Source organism: Haliotis rubra, unplaced genomic scaffold, assembly GCF_003918875.1.
Source record: "Haliotis rubra isolate DU_JTF1 unplaced genomic scaffold, ASM391887v1 Scf184, whole genome shotgun sequence".
NCBI classification, from domain to species: Eukaryota; Metazoa; Mollusca; class Gastropoda; order Lepetellida; family Haliotidae; genus Haliotis; species Haliotis rubra.
In genome coordinates, this window is record NW_025765825.1 from 331,933 (window position 1) to 348,748 (window position 16,816).

General features: G+C 40.0%; 1 protein-coding gene and 1 long non-coding RNA gene across 2 annotated transcripts in view; one reads left to right on the forward strand and one right to left on the reverse strand.

Moving 5' to 3' along the window:
- Positions 1–16,816, reverse strand: part of LOC124273782 (low-density lipoprotein receptor-related protein 12-like) — a 22,591-nt gene continuing 5,775 nt past the window's right edge. Inside the window, exons 2-4 of the mRNA XM_046709091.1 lie at positions 4,236–4,402; positions 1,598–1,739; positions 1–273 (exon numbers count right to left, since the gene is read on the reverse strand). Coding sequence (XP_046565047.1) covers positions 8–273; positions 1,598–1,739; positions 4,236–4,402 — 575 coding nt within the window. The 3' untranslated portion in view covers positions 1–7. The remainder of the gene's footprint in view (positions 274–1,597; positions 1,740–4,235; positions 4,403–16,816) is intronic.
- The window catches only part of LOC124273783, a 23,105-nt gene continuing 19,166 nt past the window's right edge, over positions 12,878–16,816 (forward strand). The window contains exons 1-2 of the long non-coding RNA XR_006897737.1: positions 12,878–13,740; positions 15,092–15,094. This is a non-coding gene — a long non-coding RNA (uncharacterized LOC124273783). The remainder of the gene's footprint in view (positions 13,741–15,091; positions 15,095–16,816) is intronic.

Genomic DNA, 16,816 nt, shown 5'->3' on the forward strand with positions numbered 1-16,816 from the left:
GTAGACGTCACATTCCCATGTACAGCAATGCCGGGAGGGTATCATTACAAGGAAAGTTGAAATAGAAGGAACAATCTTGATTCTGGTAATGGAACGCCGTGCATAAACTATCTTCCTTACAGATGAACATGCAGTCGAAGATGGTGACTGTGCTCAGTAGTTCAAGGTGACCAAGGGAGAACCCGGATGTGGACTGGCGAACAACATCTTCGTGATAGCTACAACGACCGTGGATGCGAGCGGGAACGTCTTCAGCTAAGGCGGCGGCAGAGACTGGAAAGCAAGGGTGAAAAGAAAAATAATTTCAGTGTTCAGTGTTCAGTCAACAGTGTTGACAATAGGTGTCCTGATTTGCAGTGGCGATCACTAATATATTTCTTATGCACGTTCAAATTTTTACAGTTAATGTAAACCGAAGTAAAATAATTTTTAAAAATCTTGCAGTTCCTATCAGATGAAATAACACTAAAATGAAATTCTTCAAAATACATAATATTCATATCATTAACATTTTAATTCAGTATATAAACACCTGAAGCATTCCTGACACAACCAACACCAATAATTTCGATATAATCTTTGTTTTTGACTTCTCAACATGTGACTAGAAAATACACTTCGTATATAACTTCGATAAAGATAATTACAACACGCTAGTTGAAAACAGTGACAGAATACTGTGCACATGAGGTTCACAATATACCTAAAATACCCGTATGAAATATATTGCCATTGAATAACCATTCCTTCACTGTTAACATTTAAGTATTCATCAAAACATGGGTGTATAGTTTCCTTTGCCCGGTGGTTACCCCAAGGAAACCGCCTATCTTATGTCGTCAAATGTATGTCAAGTTGTGTCAGATGAGCAACGTATTGCTTTCTTTCACTAATGCGGAGATATGGATATTTCATTAACTGTATTGTGTCGTTTAAATCAATATAGCTTGTGTCAGGATTATACAAATTTAGGTGGAATAGATGTGAATAGAATGATAGGACAGGTAGGACACTTTATGGATGACAACTTCTTTATTGCCGTGAATAGAGTTGTGTCGTCTAAATCAATACAACGTGTGTTAGGATTATACAAATTTAAGAGAATTAGATGTGAATAGAATGATAGGACAGGTAGGACACTTTATGGATGACAACTTCTTTATTGCCGTGAATAGAGTTGTGTCGTCTAAATCAATACAACGTGTGTTAGGATTATACAAATTTAAGTGGAATAGATGTGAATAGAATGATAGGACAGGTAGGACACTTTATGGATGACAACTTCTTTATTGCCGTGAATAGAATTGTGTCGTCTAAATCAATACAGTGTGTGTTAGGATTATACATATTTAAGTGGATTCCAGAGAACAGAGTGATAGGAAAGGTGGGATACGATAAGGATAACAACTTTTTTATTGCCAATCCGAAACGTCTTTGCTTCATGGGATGCGTAAAGTACTGGGTAGCGATCCACAAAACGTTCGTAGAGCTACGACAGTCGCACGCCTATGATAAACTACAGAGTTACGACAGGTCGTAACGTTACGATCGCGTTGTGGATAGGGACTCTGATGTGATACGAGTTTTCAATACTTACTTGTCCATGTTGCATTGAAGCCGCTGTAATGGATTAACGTATCGGTATGAAACAGAACTTTATAGAAGGTGGCTGGCTGGATGACGTACATGCCCTTACTTCCGTCCAGCGCACTCAGCAGATTGTTGGAGCCATCGTATACCTGAAATAGCGGTGTTGATATAGGAAGGTACCTCAAATATTTAACCACGCCTACTACGAGTTGTCAGAGAATACGTTCGAAGGAATCATGCAATATACCTGCAGGGACCGACCAACCATCCATCCATCCATCCGTCCGTCCGTCCGTCCGTCCGTCCGTCCATCCATCCATCCATCCACCCACCCATCCATCCATCCAGTCAGTCAGTCAGTCCATCGCCTGAAGTTACGCAAATGACCGACATTCCATTCATTCATTCATTCATTCATTCATTCATTCATTCATTCCCCCCGGAAAACCCAAGCTGCCCGGAGGCGCTAGAAGGTTAACAGCCTTATGACATATCCCGCCGGGTACCCATTCACTCCTGGGTGAACAGAGGCAATTTACGAACAAACTCACTTGCCTGGAGTGAGACCACCTGTGTCACTTGTGCTTCGCAGTGGGGCAGGACAGAAGTCCTAGAAACTCTCAGGAGTCAAGCTGACAAACACGGTCAACGTTTCTTAACTTCAACTGATTTGTTAGCTGGGCTCTATGCACAAGACACGCCGCTACATATGTTCGGGTTTTATTCCTAAGTCGCATGTTTTCACTTGTGTCCTTTCTCGGAAAACAAATGTTTGGATTGGCTTATACAGACCATCTAATTTAAAATACCTTCCTTCACCCTGACATGTTGGCACCGTTCGTTACAGTCTGACTGTTGTAGTTATTCTCGTCTCTTACTTTGATTGGCAGGTTCTGTGAACTTTGTTTTCATTCTACTCTCCTTAAGGGGCGGGTCAAGTTATATGCATACATTAAAAAATCCCCTGATACACGTCGTGCCACAGAATGTATTCCTTCTGATTTCTGTCTGCTTTAATTGAAACGATTGGGTTAGGTTGGGTTTTTTTTAAAAAAACATTTATCGATATCGTAGTTTTCTATAGTCAAATTTAACTATAAGAATTGACTGTGTACTTGTTCGACAGCGGATTCTTACGAAAGTTTGCATATCGAAAAAATACACAGTCGATCCTTAAATAATAATTGAACTTTACAATACATGTTGGAAATAGATTATATGTATTCCACGCATATGATTCCCAATAGATCCAAGTGCATGTTTACTGGAATTTGTAAGGTGTGTTTCCTTGTTGGCATCTGATCCAAGACTGGTGTATCTTGTTTAATACTCAATAATTGTTTGATCATATCGGAAACTCATTTCCAGTAGATCACTATGTATTGATGTTTGAATACACTCATGTTGTTGTAACATTCATGAATACATGTAAATCATTGGCGAAAAGACTCCACGCAATATCCCTCTTAACAAATATTTTTTACTGCCACTCACAAAATACTTCATATGTCATATTTACCGATTTCAATATGTTGAAATGTATAACGGTTTTTCAAGTACAGTTCACTTGGGTTATGTTCCACTCCTGGTGCTTTTTCCACGAAATAAAAAATGTTTAAATAAAATATTGTTTCCTGAAACAGATTAGCATGTGCGAATTACGTTAGCATGTAAGTGATACTTCCGATAACAGATACCTAAGATATTGATGTGCATGCAAGATTGAAGGCCGTGCAGAGGTCGATGAGTACAAGGTCCCTTTTCGGGTTATTTGTTTAACTAATACCACGAGGTCAGTGTTGGGAACAATCTTACACACTAGCAGAAAAGATTTATTATATTTTCGCGTTTTTTTGCGAAAAAGATCTGTGAAGATCCGGGTTAGAATTGGACTTCAGCAACTGTCTTCAGCTTGTAGTAAGATGCTAACAGGATCGGGTGGCCAGGATCGCTGACTTGGTTGACACATGTCATCGTATCGTATCCAATTTCCGTAGATCGATCCTCATGCTGTTGAACACTGGATTGTCTGGTCCAAACTCGATTATTTTCAGACAGCCGCCGTGTAGCTGGAATATTGCTGAGTAGGGCGTTAAACAAGCAATAAACAATCAAATCACATGAATCATCTGTCCTGCTATCAAATGTCCTCCAACAGAAGCTACACATACCAAGGTGCGATGTGTCGCGTCTTACGACAAGCATGGTTTGCCGAAGACCTAATTCTAACAAGGATCTTCACGGGTTCGTGTGTATGAACACAAGCTGCAAGCCATAAGGGTTGTGAGCAATTGAATGTACTGTCCAACAAACAATGCAATACATATGATGCAGATGTGAAACATTAAATACCTATAACTGAGTTGGACCCCTGAAGAATTGTGGTTTAGTAACCCATGCTTGTCGTAAAAGGCGACTGACGGGTGGTCAGGCTCGCTGACATATGTCATCGTATCCCATTTGATCGATCGATGCTCAGGAAGTTGATCACTGGATTGTCTGGTCCAGACTCTCCGCCATATAGCTGGAATATTGCTGATTGCGGCGTTAAACAACAAACCAACCACCTATGATTGATTTGATTCAACCATGATCCATTCACGTACCCATTGGACCACTCAACCACCCTCCAGACACTCACTCACCTTCGCAAAGTCATAGCCTATTTCGACTGCAAAGTCCAGAAATATGAGTCGAATAAGTTTGGGGCCGGCATCGATGGTGTAGTAGCAGTCAACATTGGAGGGATAGAACCCCGGGTAGTTCGGTGACGAGAACACTCCAGAATTACCCGTCAACGTGTGGTTGCAGCCTAGTAAAACAAGACGCAGATTTATAAAAAAGAAGTCCGAGGGTTTTGCAGAATTTTTGTCCTAAAATTAAAAAGTTGTTTAACAATCTATCATTAAAATATTGACACAGTTCACTGTTTGTTACGAGGGAGGAGTGTGGAGAAAGGGACAGCCAGGTGTTCGAGAACGGATGGAGACGGCACAGCACAGGTTAATGAATAATTAACTTTGTCTGTGAACGTGCTTCTCGAACACCTGGCTTTAACTCCTCCCTCGTAACAAATTTTAACAGTGAACTGTCAATATTTTAATGATACAATGATTGTTAAACAACTTTATTATTTTAGGACAAAATTCTGCAAAACCTCACAGAGTTGGTATGATGTTTGATTATGATCAGCGTTTCATTGATGTTTATGTTTATTTTTCGAGTTAGATTGCAATTCATCGGTCTGCTTTGAGCCAAACGTACTATAGTCTGTTGCATTTCAAGCATGATAACACGTGATGTTGCCTGTGAGGATGCCAAGTTAGGACTGATCCCTAAACTACAATTGTCGTGTGACGTAATAGATTGAGTGGGCAGATTCTTGGACGGCAAGGATCGATGCTGTTATTATCTATCACTCGTTTTGGTTAATTTCAATCCGTTGAAGTTGGAAAGGGACTTGGGAACTATTGCCGAAGAACCTTGGAATATTGCTGAGGGCCTGGGGAATATTGCTATGGGACTGGGAAATATTGTTATGGGACTGGGAACTATTGCTATGGGACTGGGGAATATTGCGAGATATTAAGGAAGGAATATTGCTGTTGCATTAGGGAATGTTGCTATGGGACTGGGGAATATTGCGAGATATTAAGGAAGGAATATTGCTGTAGCATTAGGGAATATTGCTATGGGACTGAGGGAATATGAGGGCCTGGAGAATATTGCTATGGGACTGGGGAATATTGCTATGGGACTGGGGAATATTGCTATGGGACTGGGGAATATTGCGAGATATTAAGGAAGGAATATTGCTGTTGCATTAGGGAATATTGCTATGGGACTGGGGAATATTGCGAGAGATTAAGGAATATTGCTGATGGGGGCTATGGGGAATATTGCTATGGGACTGGGGAATATTGCGAGATATTAAGGAAGGAATATTGCTATGGCATTAGGGATATATGGGCTATGGGGCTATTGAGAGATTGCGAATATTGCTATGGGACTGGGGAATATTGCTGTTGCACTAGGGAATATTGAGCTGGGAATATTGCGAGATGTGGACCATGCTTTCATTTCACTGGAAGATTGCTGATGGGACGAGGGAATATTGGTTTTACGCCGCTATTGCTGCAATAGGGAACATTGCGGCGGGGACATGGGAAATTGGGAGCTTCACGCATTGCTATGGGACTGGGTGGGGATATTGAATATTGCCGGGGGCTGGGGCGTGATTGCTGTTGCACTAGGGAATATTGAGTACGATTGACTGTGGACCATGCTTTCATTTCATTGTAAGATGTCCCGAGTGTTTATGTTTGTTTTTGGGTTTTTTCCAGTTCTATATTGTAGGTTTTCAGTTTTAGTTTTAGCCTGTTTGTTTATGAATCACTATCATATAATGTCGATTCCAGGTGTTCGCGAAAATATGAGCGTATCCTGCACTTAGTTTGTTGTTGTTGTTGTTGTTGTTGTTTATACAACAAACACAACCTGATCGAAAAGGCTGATGTTTACAAATATTCTTGGCAGTATCCTTGCCTATGGCATTTAGGTGTGCTACATCATTATGCTATAGCAGCAAATGACAAATGTCCAATATGAAGAACAATATACACTCTCTCAAAAAAGAAACGCAACCCCTGTTTTTTTTGGTAATGTTTATATCAATTTTAACTGGTTATTACATTTGTATTTTTAAAGATAATGCCATGAAATTTGACATGGTGAACCTTAGGTCAGCACGGTATAAGGTAACAGTTAATGCAGGTCAGTATCGAACTCTCAATTTACGCTAGGGGGCGTTGTCTTCAGTATCTCGTTGTAGAGCCACGAGCTCTAATCACAGCAGTGCACCTCCTCGGAACAGAACGAATCAGACGGCGGATGTTTTCCTGGGGGATTGCTCTCCACTCTTCCTGGAGTGCTGCGGCCAGTTCAACCAACGTGTGCGGTTGTGGTGTACGTGCACGAACACGACGATCCAGCTGGTCCCACAGATGTTCGATAGGATTGATGTCTGGCGATCTGGAGGGCCACGGCATCACGTTGACGTTTGAATTCTGTAAGAATGCCACTGTTGCACGAGCTGTATGAGGGCGGGCATTGTCATGTTGAAACAACTCCCTCTGTTGGTCGATTAACCGCAGAAGATGTGGCTGTAAGACGTCATCAATGTACCGTTGTGCCGTCAAATTGCCACGAATGATGACCAAGTCTGACCGTTGGTTGTAAGACATGGCTCCCCATACCGTGATGCTTCCTCCTCCAAATCTGTCGACCTGTCGAACGCAGTTCGGTGCAAAACGTTCATTTGCTCGTCTATAGACACGTTGTCTACCGTCACGTCGTTGAAGAAGAAAACGAGACTCGTCACTAAACGAGACTCTTCTCCAGTTTCTTAGGGTCCATCTCCTTACGTTAGTACACCACCTGAGACGTTGGCGTCGATGTTGGCGTTTCAAGACGGGCCCAACAACTGGTCTTCTTGCACGTAAATTTGCCTCATGTAAACGGTTCCTGATGGTTTGGGCCGATACTCTCCTCAAACCTGGCACCTGTGTTGCAGTGATGGTGGGTGTGGCATGCCGATTACGTAGGTGGCTGAGTCGAATAAAGCGATCCTGAGCCGGTGTGGTGATCCTAGGTCTACCGCTCCTTGGACGATCTTCAATTGCATGGAACTGTGTGTAACGATTCCAAAGTCGTGAGATTGTTGTTTTGTGTACGTTTAGATGACGGGCAACTGTTCCAAAGCTTTCCCCGGCCTCAATGCGACCAATGGCAATATTTCGATTTGCTGTACTCAAACGGGGCATTTTCGAACTTGATTTGCAGAGCAAATTATGAGAGAAAAATTACAAACTACGCGTGCTTTTAAAACCCTCTACATGAACTGTGTTTTCAACGATTTGCACGTGCAACAGGCTTTTAGCATTTTGTACATGACAATTTCGCACTTTCTCAAATAACACGGATACAAAGGTCATCATGTGTGAAAATGGTTCCGTTTGGGAGCTTATACTGATCAGATGGGAACGTATTAACAGTATTTTGAAGAAAATTCTAATTTACATTCACCATCTTTATTCTAGAAATGATGTCAGATATTTAGATAGGGGTTGCGTTTCTTTTTTTGAGAGTGTAGTACCTTGAAGGCAAGCGAAGGTATACCAATTGGCTCTTGGTTTGTTTTATCATTGCAAATTCATAGAAAATAGCCGGGGGGTGGGGTAAAGAAAACATACCGAGAAAAGACCAAAACAAAAATTTAATTCAGTCTTTTCAACCATCACTCATTCCAGCAAACGTTATCAAAAAGTAATCTGTGGCATGGCACGAGGGGCGTTCATTAAAGATTTCCCCTGACCCACTTCTGGTTTTCACATGTGGCTGAAACCTCATGTGGGAAATAACACATATGCCTATGGGTCATGTGGAAATTTTGAACTTTTGAACTAGCGTTATATTGAAGTAAGGTGTGACAATGGAGCCAGTTGAGTCCGAGCAGTGACCAAGTGTTTGTACTTGAAAGGTCGCACGCCAAAAGAGACCTTTGACGAAATGAAAGCAACTTATGTGGAGGATGCCCCATCGTATGACGTAGTTCAACACTGGCATCGCCAGTTTAAATGTGTAAAATGTAAAAAATGAAGTCATTGTGAAGGGGAACACTCTTCCCAGATGATGAAACACTGATTTCGGAAGTCAAGTCATGGTTTGATACGCAACCTACTGACTTTTTCAAGCCGGGTCTTTATAGTTGCATAAAACGATGGGAGAAGTGTGTAACTCTTGGTGGCTGCTATGTAGAGAAGGACTCATAACTGCCAAGTTTCGTTCCACTAAGTCCACTGCAAGTGGGTCAGGGGAAATCTTTAATGAACGCCCCTCGTAGTGTAAAAAATACACTAACTTATTTCATGTAATTTCAATGGCAAAAGGTGAAAATTCCCACGTCTATAGACAAAGAGTTCGACAACACGACAGCAGCCTTTTTTGTTGTGTTTCTGTTTACTTGAGTCCACAAGATGGCGTCAAAGTCAGTATTTTGTATGGCCACCTTTGGCAGCAATTACTGCTCGGCACAGACCGGATAAGTCGACAAAGTCGCTCTTGCGGAATCCTTCCCCATTCTTCCTGCAATACGATAGCCAGTTTTGGAAGTGTCCGAGGCGTGTTTTCACGTTGACGTACACGTCGATGGAGTTCATCCCATATGTGTTCTATCCGGTTTAGACGTGGTGATCGGGAAGGCCATGGCAAGACATTGACCTTAGAATCTGCAAGGTAGCGGACTGTGACGCGTGCTATATGGGTTAGGTCCCATACTGCCTATAGTTCCAAACTGCCAAAAACATTGTAGGCAGCGTGGGAAAAGATGTTTTGCCCTGTAGAATAATGGAACAGCCCGAAGAATGAAGGGGTGCTTCCTTTGGAGAAAGGGGTAATTAGGGGGATTATATTAGTATATATCTGTGCATCTACTTCTACTTCTGGGGCTCTGGATCGAGGCTATGGCCAGGGTGGATGTGTGTGTTTACCTCTCTCATACACAGAAGATATATCAAAGGTTTGCAAATATATGAAGCTGTAGTTAGCGGCGGATATAACTACAAGAAACCCTTTCCAAAGTGCTATGAGCAATAGTAAGCAGAAAAGAAGTGACAAGACAGTTGGGACACAAATCAACGAGTCGATCACACTCACAGGTGAGGAAAATGGACGCCATGTATCGTCAACGCCACGTCACACTACACCTGTAGAGAACAACACATTACCTGAGATCGTCGGCGGTAGCTTGCAGATGATATACAGTCCGATGGCTCATCAATTCCTACCCCAAAACCTGACATTTAATGGTACACCTCAGGGCCAGATGCATTTGTTGACATCGCCAAGTAACAACGGGGCTCCACAAGGTAACCACATGATCACACACAATGTTGACCTTATGCAAATACTCTCTAATATAGAGGCGATGTGTAGCAAAATCAACAAGTTGGATGCCATAGAAGCAGCCGTTACTTCAACAGATGCAACAGTAACTATTTTGCATCACAAACTTCAAGAAACAGAAGTAAAAATGTCAGACATTAAAAAAAGTGTTCAATTCATGAGCGAAAAATATGACACTATCAACCAGAAACTTGAATCATTCCAAAGTCAAATACAACAAGTACAAGAAACGTGCACGAAACACGAACAAGCAAATATACCAGGAATGCAATCATTCATAGTTGAAAATGCTGATCACATTGGGGAAAATGCACAAAACATTGATCAAATACATGAACAGCTTCTCGACTTGAAAACAAGAAGTATGGAAATGAATCTACTTTTTAGTGGTCTAGTTGAAAAAGACCAAGAGAACTGTGAACAAACCATCTCAAATTTCATAAAAACAAATCTGAAAATTGAGGAAGATATTCCTATTGAAAGAGCACACCGCATTGGTAGAATTACAGAAGTCTAGATAAGCTGCGTATCTGCGTAAAATACGCATTTAAGTTTCCAAAATACGCACAGAAATATATCTGTAGCGTCCCAAATACGCAAAGGAAATTACAGAAACGCTTTGGTTACTTGCTAACCTGCGTACGCTGACTTACCGGCAAAAAACAAGTGCGTAACAGAAAGTAGCTAACTGTCAAATGTTACGATCAGATAGGGTAGATTATCGATTGAATTTCACTATGTATCTCTTCGTATTATGAACTACTGAAAGAAACAATCGCGCAAACGCAGTTAGTTATGTATGTAACACTCGTCTTGATTAGTTCTGCTAAAAATACCACCCAATGAAATCGCTCGTATTGTTAGAAAGTCTGGACACTCATTGTTTATCAACGATGGCCTCACGGAAGTCGCGTGCTCATTCGTCGTCTAAAACATCATCTCAAAGTAAGATTTCGGCATTTGTCACAGTTCGAAATCGATCATTTGAAACTTCTGCCATCGCAAAAGAAATTATTGCTGAACTCATTGGAAATTGTTTTGAATCGGAGGTTGCTGTCGATAGAATATTGGCAGATTTGCTCACCACTGTCACACACGCACCGGCAAAGAAACATGACGGGAATAAACTTTCGAAAAAAACTCAGGATGCATGGAAAATGAAGTTTCCATGATTATCTTTCAATAAACAATCTGATGAAATGAGACTATGCTGCACTTATTGTCAGTCGGCAAAGAGAAGTTTGTCCCTTACAAGTGTGTGGGCTAGTGATGGTACACCAAGTATTCAGATGTCGAGCCTGATCAGGCATAACAACAGTGAAGATCACAAACGTGCTTCTGATAAAATGGAGAGAGACAAGGGGGCAGATATAATACAATAGGAATTAGGCGAGGATGTTGGTTACGTTTGTTCTAATGATGACACCATATTGTTTAATACTGTTTATTTTGCTGCCAAATCAGAATGCCCATCTGAACATGTGAATGGTCTGTTGTCATTACAGAAAATGAATGGTTTGGATGTCGAGTACAAGAACTTGAGTTGGTCAACTGTAACAGAGATTCAAAAATCTATTTGCCATGTCCTGACAAAGACACTTGTCAATGAGATTAATTTATCTGAAGTATTTTCAATAATGCTTGATGAAAGCGCTGATGTGACTGTTGAAAAAAGGTTAAGCATATGTGTCAGATATGTGAAAGCTGGAGAACCTGTGACTAGTTTCTTATGCAATCATCCTATTGATGATGGTTGTGCTCACACCATTGTTAACTGTCTAGCAGCAGAATTTGAAAAGTTAGGCATTGACTTAACAAAATGTGTTTCTCTCTCAACTGACGGCGCTGCTGCTATGATGGGTAAGCACACAGGTGTAGGAAAACAAATGCAAGCCAAGTATTCTCCTTTCTGCATCCAGACCCACTGTGTAGCTCACAGGCTAAACCTTGCTTGCATTGATTCAATTAAGAAAATTGAATTCATGGTTAAGTTCAGAGACAAGTTCAATTCACTCTACAACTTTATATCTGCATCAAGTAGACGAATACTTGCTCTTAGAAGAATTCAAACACTTCTAGAAGAACCAGAACTGACAATCAAGGAACCACATTCTATTCGATGGCTAGACTTGAAAAATGCAGTTAAAGCAGTTTTTGAAAGTTTTGAATCTGTCCTATCAACACTGTCAAAATTTGCAGCTGAGAAAAATGCAGTTGCAAAAGGTTTGTACAAATACTTTGCTGGCTATAAAGTGGCACTGGTAATAGCTTTCCTCCTTGATGTCCACACAGAGTTGGCAGTGTTAAGCTGTAGCCTCCAGAAGAAAAACCTTCTCTTTAGTGAACTCTGGCCTCTTATTGAAGGGACACTCAATAAAGTCGATACCATGAAAGCTCATGATGGGCAAAGCTTGAAGGAAATGAAGACCAGAATTGAAACAAAGAATGAAAAAACATTTGTAGGTGGAGAGAAGTTGCTATTTGCTAAAACAGAGCAGAATACCTGAAGAACCTCATGAAGAATATCAAGAACAGATTCAAGGAGGAAGACAGTGCCATTTTCACAGATATGAGTATGGCTCTGGAACCACTTACAGTAAACACTGTCTCTGGAGAGGAGTCTGGTGAAGCTGTCGCACATCTTGGTGCTCTCTATGGTGCACAGAAGGAGGTCAAAGTGATAGAAGGGGATCTACACCAAGGTCTGGAAGAACACATTAAACTGGTGGGACCCCTGCTACAACCTGACAAACTTCTTGACGAATAGCCCAGGCTTAGAGGAATGATCAATGGAACATATTCAAAACTTCTACCTGAACAACTCTGCAAAAGGGTCATTCTGCTTCACAAAGATTCAATGCCGAACTGTGCCAAGCTTGCTTCTATTGCTCTGTGTATGCAGCTTACAAGTGTTGAATGCGAGCGGAGCTTCAGCACACAAAATCGACTGAAGAATAAGTTTAGAGCATCACTTGGTTCTGAAAAACTGGATTTACTCCTCAAACTCAGTATGCTGGGTCCCTCTCTGCAGTCGTTTGATTCCCGTCCTGCAATCAAACACTGGCTCAGAAAAAGAAGAAGAAAGGGCAGACTCTTCTGTGATCCAGCCCAGACCTCCTAAATTTGCTAAAACGTGTGACACTGAATGACAATTAGCAAGTGTTCCATCAAGTGAACCATACTTGCTTCCATTTATTCAATATTATTGTGAGAGTTCGAACAGTTAACCAGTTGAAAATAACATTCATGCGGACATGTATTTCAATTTAGTCACTGCACAAGTCAAATAATAAAGTAACTTAAAACTTCACATTTTTCACAGCCAGCTACACCAACAAACAACACGTCTCCCATGGACTAGGGGTGTCATAAATATCCCAAGCCTAAACTCGAGCCATCGCCTGTAGAATTAAAAAACAAAAAGGAAACAAAGAGAGATTTCTCCTTCTTATCATTAAATGTATGTGGTCTTAGAACGAAACTCATCTGCCCGGACTTTATTAATTATATCTCACAATATGACTTTATTGGACTACAGGAAACCAAGCTGGATGATTACGATAAGATAGATATCCCTGGATATAATGTGTTTATGAATAATAGAAGAGTGCAAAAGAACCTATGTAAATCCGGAGGTTTAGCACTTTATGTTAAAGAAACGCTCTCCCCATATGTTGAAATTCTGGACAATGACTCTGAATACGCGCTATGGTTCAAGATAAGAAGCACTCTCACCCACGCACAAGATGCTTATTTTACTGTGGTCTATATCCCCCAGAAAATTCTCGATATTCCTCAATTGAAAAAATGGAGACTTTTGAAAAGGAGGTAATTGAATTTAGTAATATGTCTGATTTGATATGCGTTTTTGGAGACTTTAATGCTCGCACTAAGACAATGCCTGACTACATAACATATGATGCACCCGATGGAACTGAAAAGGACGAAGAACTGGACCTTTATATGAATATGAATCAAGCATCTACACTACAACAGAACGGTATCCCACTTACCAGGGTTAACAGTGACAGAATCTCTAACAACTATGGACACAGACTTATCAAACTGTGCATAGCTAATAATTTATTCATTGTAAACGGACGACTCGGCAGTGACTCTGAGAAAGGCAATTTTACCTCGAAAGATTGTGCTGTCGTGGACTATTTTATATGCAGTAGTGAACTACTAGTAGAGGACTTTACTCCCCTATTTTCGGATGCACACTGCCCCCTGTCGATGCGGTTCACCTTTAGCCGCCTCCCACAACCAGAGGTACCCAGTCAGCCAGACCGACCCAGACGGTGGCAGCCTGACCGTGAGCAATCATTCCTCGTTAACCTTGACAGGGAGGTTATTGCAGCCCTCAACCTGGAAGCAGCCTGTCTTTCTCATGAGGCATGTACCATTTCTGATATTAATAGCTTAACCGACAAATTGTCCTCATTATTATGTGACTCGGCTGTTAAATCATTTTGCTTAAAAAGAAAAGTAAAACAAGATTTACATTCAAAATCTGTCTGGTTTGGATATAAATGTAAGCTGGCTAGAAAGAAATATCATTTAGTAAGAAAAATGCATAACCAGCAGAGAAATCTTGCCAATAGAACAAAAATGTTAAATGCGGCACAAGATTACAGAAAAACGTTGACATTTTACAAAAAAATATCAAATGAAAATTTTCGTAAACAATTAAGTAAAATGAAGTCAAAACGGCCAAAAGAATTTTGGAAAGTCATAAATTCTTTATCGAAAAAAACAAAAGATGAACAAATTACTCTCGACAAGCTTTTTGCTTACTTCAAGGAGATTAACGACGACCCTGACGAAGCTGTAGATGAGGAAGTTGTCGACGTCATCAACGACGAAATCAACACACCCATCACACAAGAAGAAATATTAAAAGCAATAGACAATCTTAAAAATGACAAAGCCTGTGGCTCTGTTAATGTGTATAATGAATATATTAAGTCTTCAAAATGCATCCTTGTCCCCACGTATGAAAAACTCTTTAATCTTGTCCTACAGTCGGGTGTGTTTCCTGATAAGTGGCTAGTGGGCATTATAAAACCTATATTTAAAAATAAAGGTGACCAAGATGATCCATCAAACTACCGTCCTATAACGCTCTTAAGCTGTATGAGTAAGCTGTTTACGTCTATTATCACCAATAGACTAACCACTTTTGTTGAAAAAACGAAGGTACTGCTGGATAATCAAGCTGGTTTCAGGAAGGGTTTTTCGACTATTGATCATATATATACACTTCATACTCTTTCAGATATACTGCGAAAAAGCAAGCGTAAACTATTTTGCGCCTTCATAGATTTTAGTAAGGCATTTGATAATGTAAGCAGACCAATTCTTTGGAAGAAAATTCTTAACTACAATATCAATGGTATAATTTAATGTAATTAAATCAATGTACCAAGGTATTAAGAACACAATGGCCAACACTCTCAGTATTTTTTTTTGCAAAAATGGTGTACGACAAGGAGAAAATTTATCCCCATACTATTTGCACTGTACTTAAATGATTTAGAAAGTTCGCTTCTTAGAAATAATGTTGACGGTGTAACAGTTACACTCGATGATAATAATATGTACATATTTGTTCGACTTCTCGTTTTACTATATGCTGACGATACTGTCATATTATCAGATGATCCAAAAGAATTACAAAATTCGTTAGACTGTTTTTACAACTATTGTTTAGAGAACAAATTATCCATAAATACACAAAAGACCAAAATCATAATCTTCGGTAAGAAGAACCCGACAGGAAACGATAATTGTATGATCGGACATGATATTATCGAGCTTGTAAACCAATATAAATACCTTGGCGTTGTTTTCAGTAACAATCGTTCGTATGCAAATACCAGAAAATCTAATATTACCCAGGCCAATAAAGCAATGCATCTGTTGTACAAGCGATTAAGAAATATTAACATGTCTATAGAATGTAAACTCTATTTATTTGATTGTACTATTTGCCCTATTTTGTTCTATGGGTGCGAAATATGGGGATTTGTAAATGTAAAAGCAATTGAAAGGATTCATACTGATTTTATAAGATATATTCTAAACCTAAGACGCAGTACCCCAACATATATGTTGTATCGTGAAACAGGGAGATCACCTCTTACTGATAAAATCAAACTGCGCATGTTGTGTTTCTGGTCTAAAATAGTATCCGGAAAATGTAATTCTACGTTAACAGCATTATATCAAATATCATTAACAAACTCAATGAAATACAACCACAACTTTAAATGGCTCAATTACATTAAAACCATATTAGATAATATTGGTATGTCCAATATATGGCACTCTCAAAATATAGTTTCCTTTTCTTAGAATGTATGAAATCTCATTATGATATCTCTTTACTGGAACGTAAATTAGGAACAAAGCACTGTAATATTTTAATCAAATTTAAAACCGCCAACCATAAATTACCTATTGAAACAGGTCGCTGGGAAAATATTCCCTCAAATAAACGATTCTGTCCGTCATGTCCCTCCCAACTCGGAGATGAGTTTCATTATTTATTTCAATGTAATAAATTTACTGCTTCCAGAAATATGTATTTAAAGAATTATTATGTAAACAACCCTAACTATTATAAAATGTCAGCCCTATTTGAAACTCATAATATGAAGCAATTAAGAAATCTATGTAAATTTATTTCCATTATAATGTCTGTCAACATGACATGATTAGTTTACCTGTACATAATTGCTGGATTTGTCTCAAGCCATAGCCTAAAAGTGATATATTTTTGAAAAATACCCCATGATGCTTTGCATGTATTTGTAAACTTATGGTAATAAAAAGGATGATTGATTGAACCTGTTGACAGTATGGGAATACACCGCTATATGTGAAGTAGCGTTGTCATGTTGGAACAACTCATGTGACGCGCAAGGACTTAGTTGATGTACCGATTTGCTGTGAAATTTCCCGAACCACCACTTAATCAGATCTTTGTGTGCTGGATATCTGACCCGACACCATGACACTTCCACCACCGAATCTGTCTACCTGTCGATTGAAATTAGGGGCAAAACGTTCATTTCTCCGACGGTAAACACGCTGTCTTCCTTCTCGCCGGTGAAGAAGAAATCGCGATTCATCACTGAACCAGACTCGCCTCCAGTTTCTACGATTCCAGTTCCGGTCTCCCCGACACCACCGCAAGCGATTGCGCCGATGGAAGTCTTTCAAAACAGGGGCGATACCGCATACTTTTCCGCTTACTTGC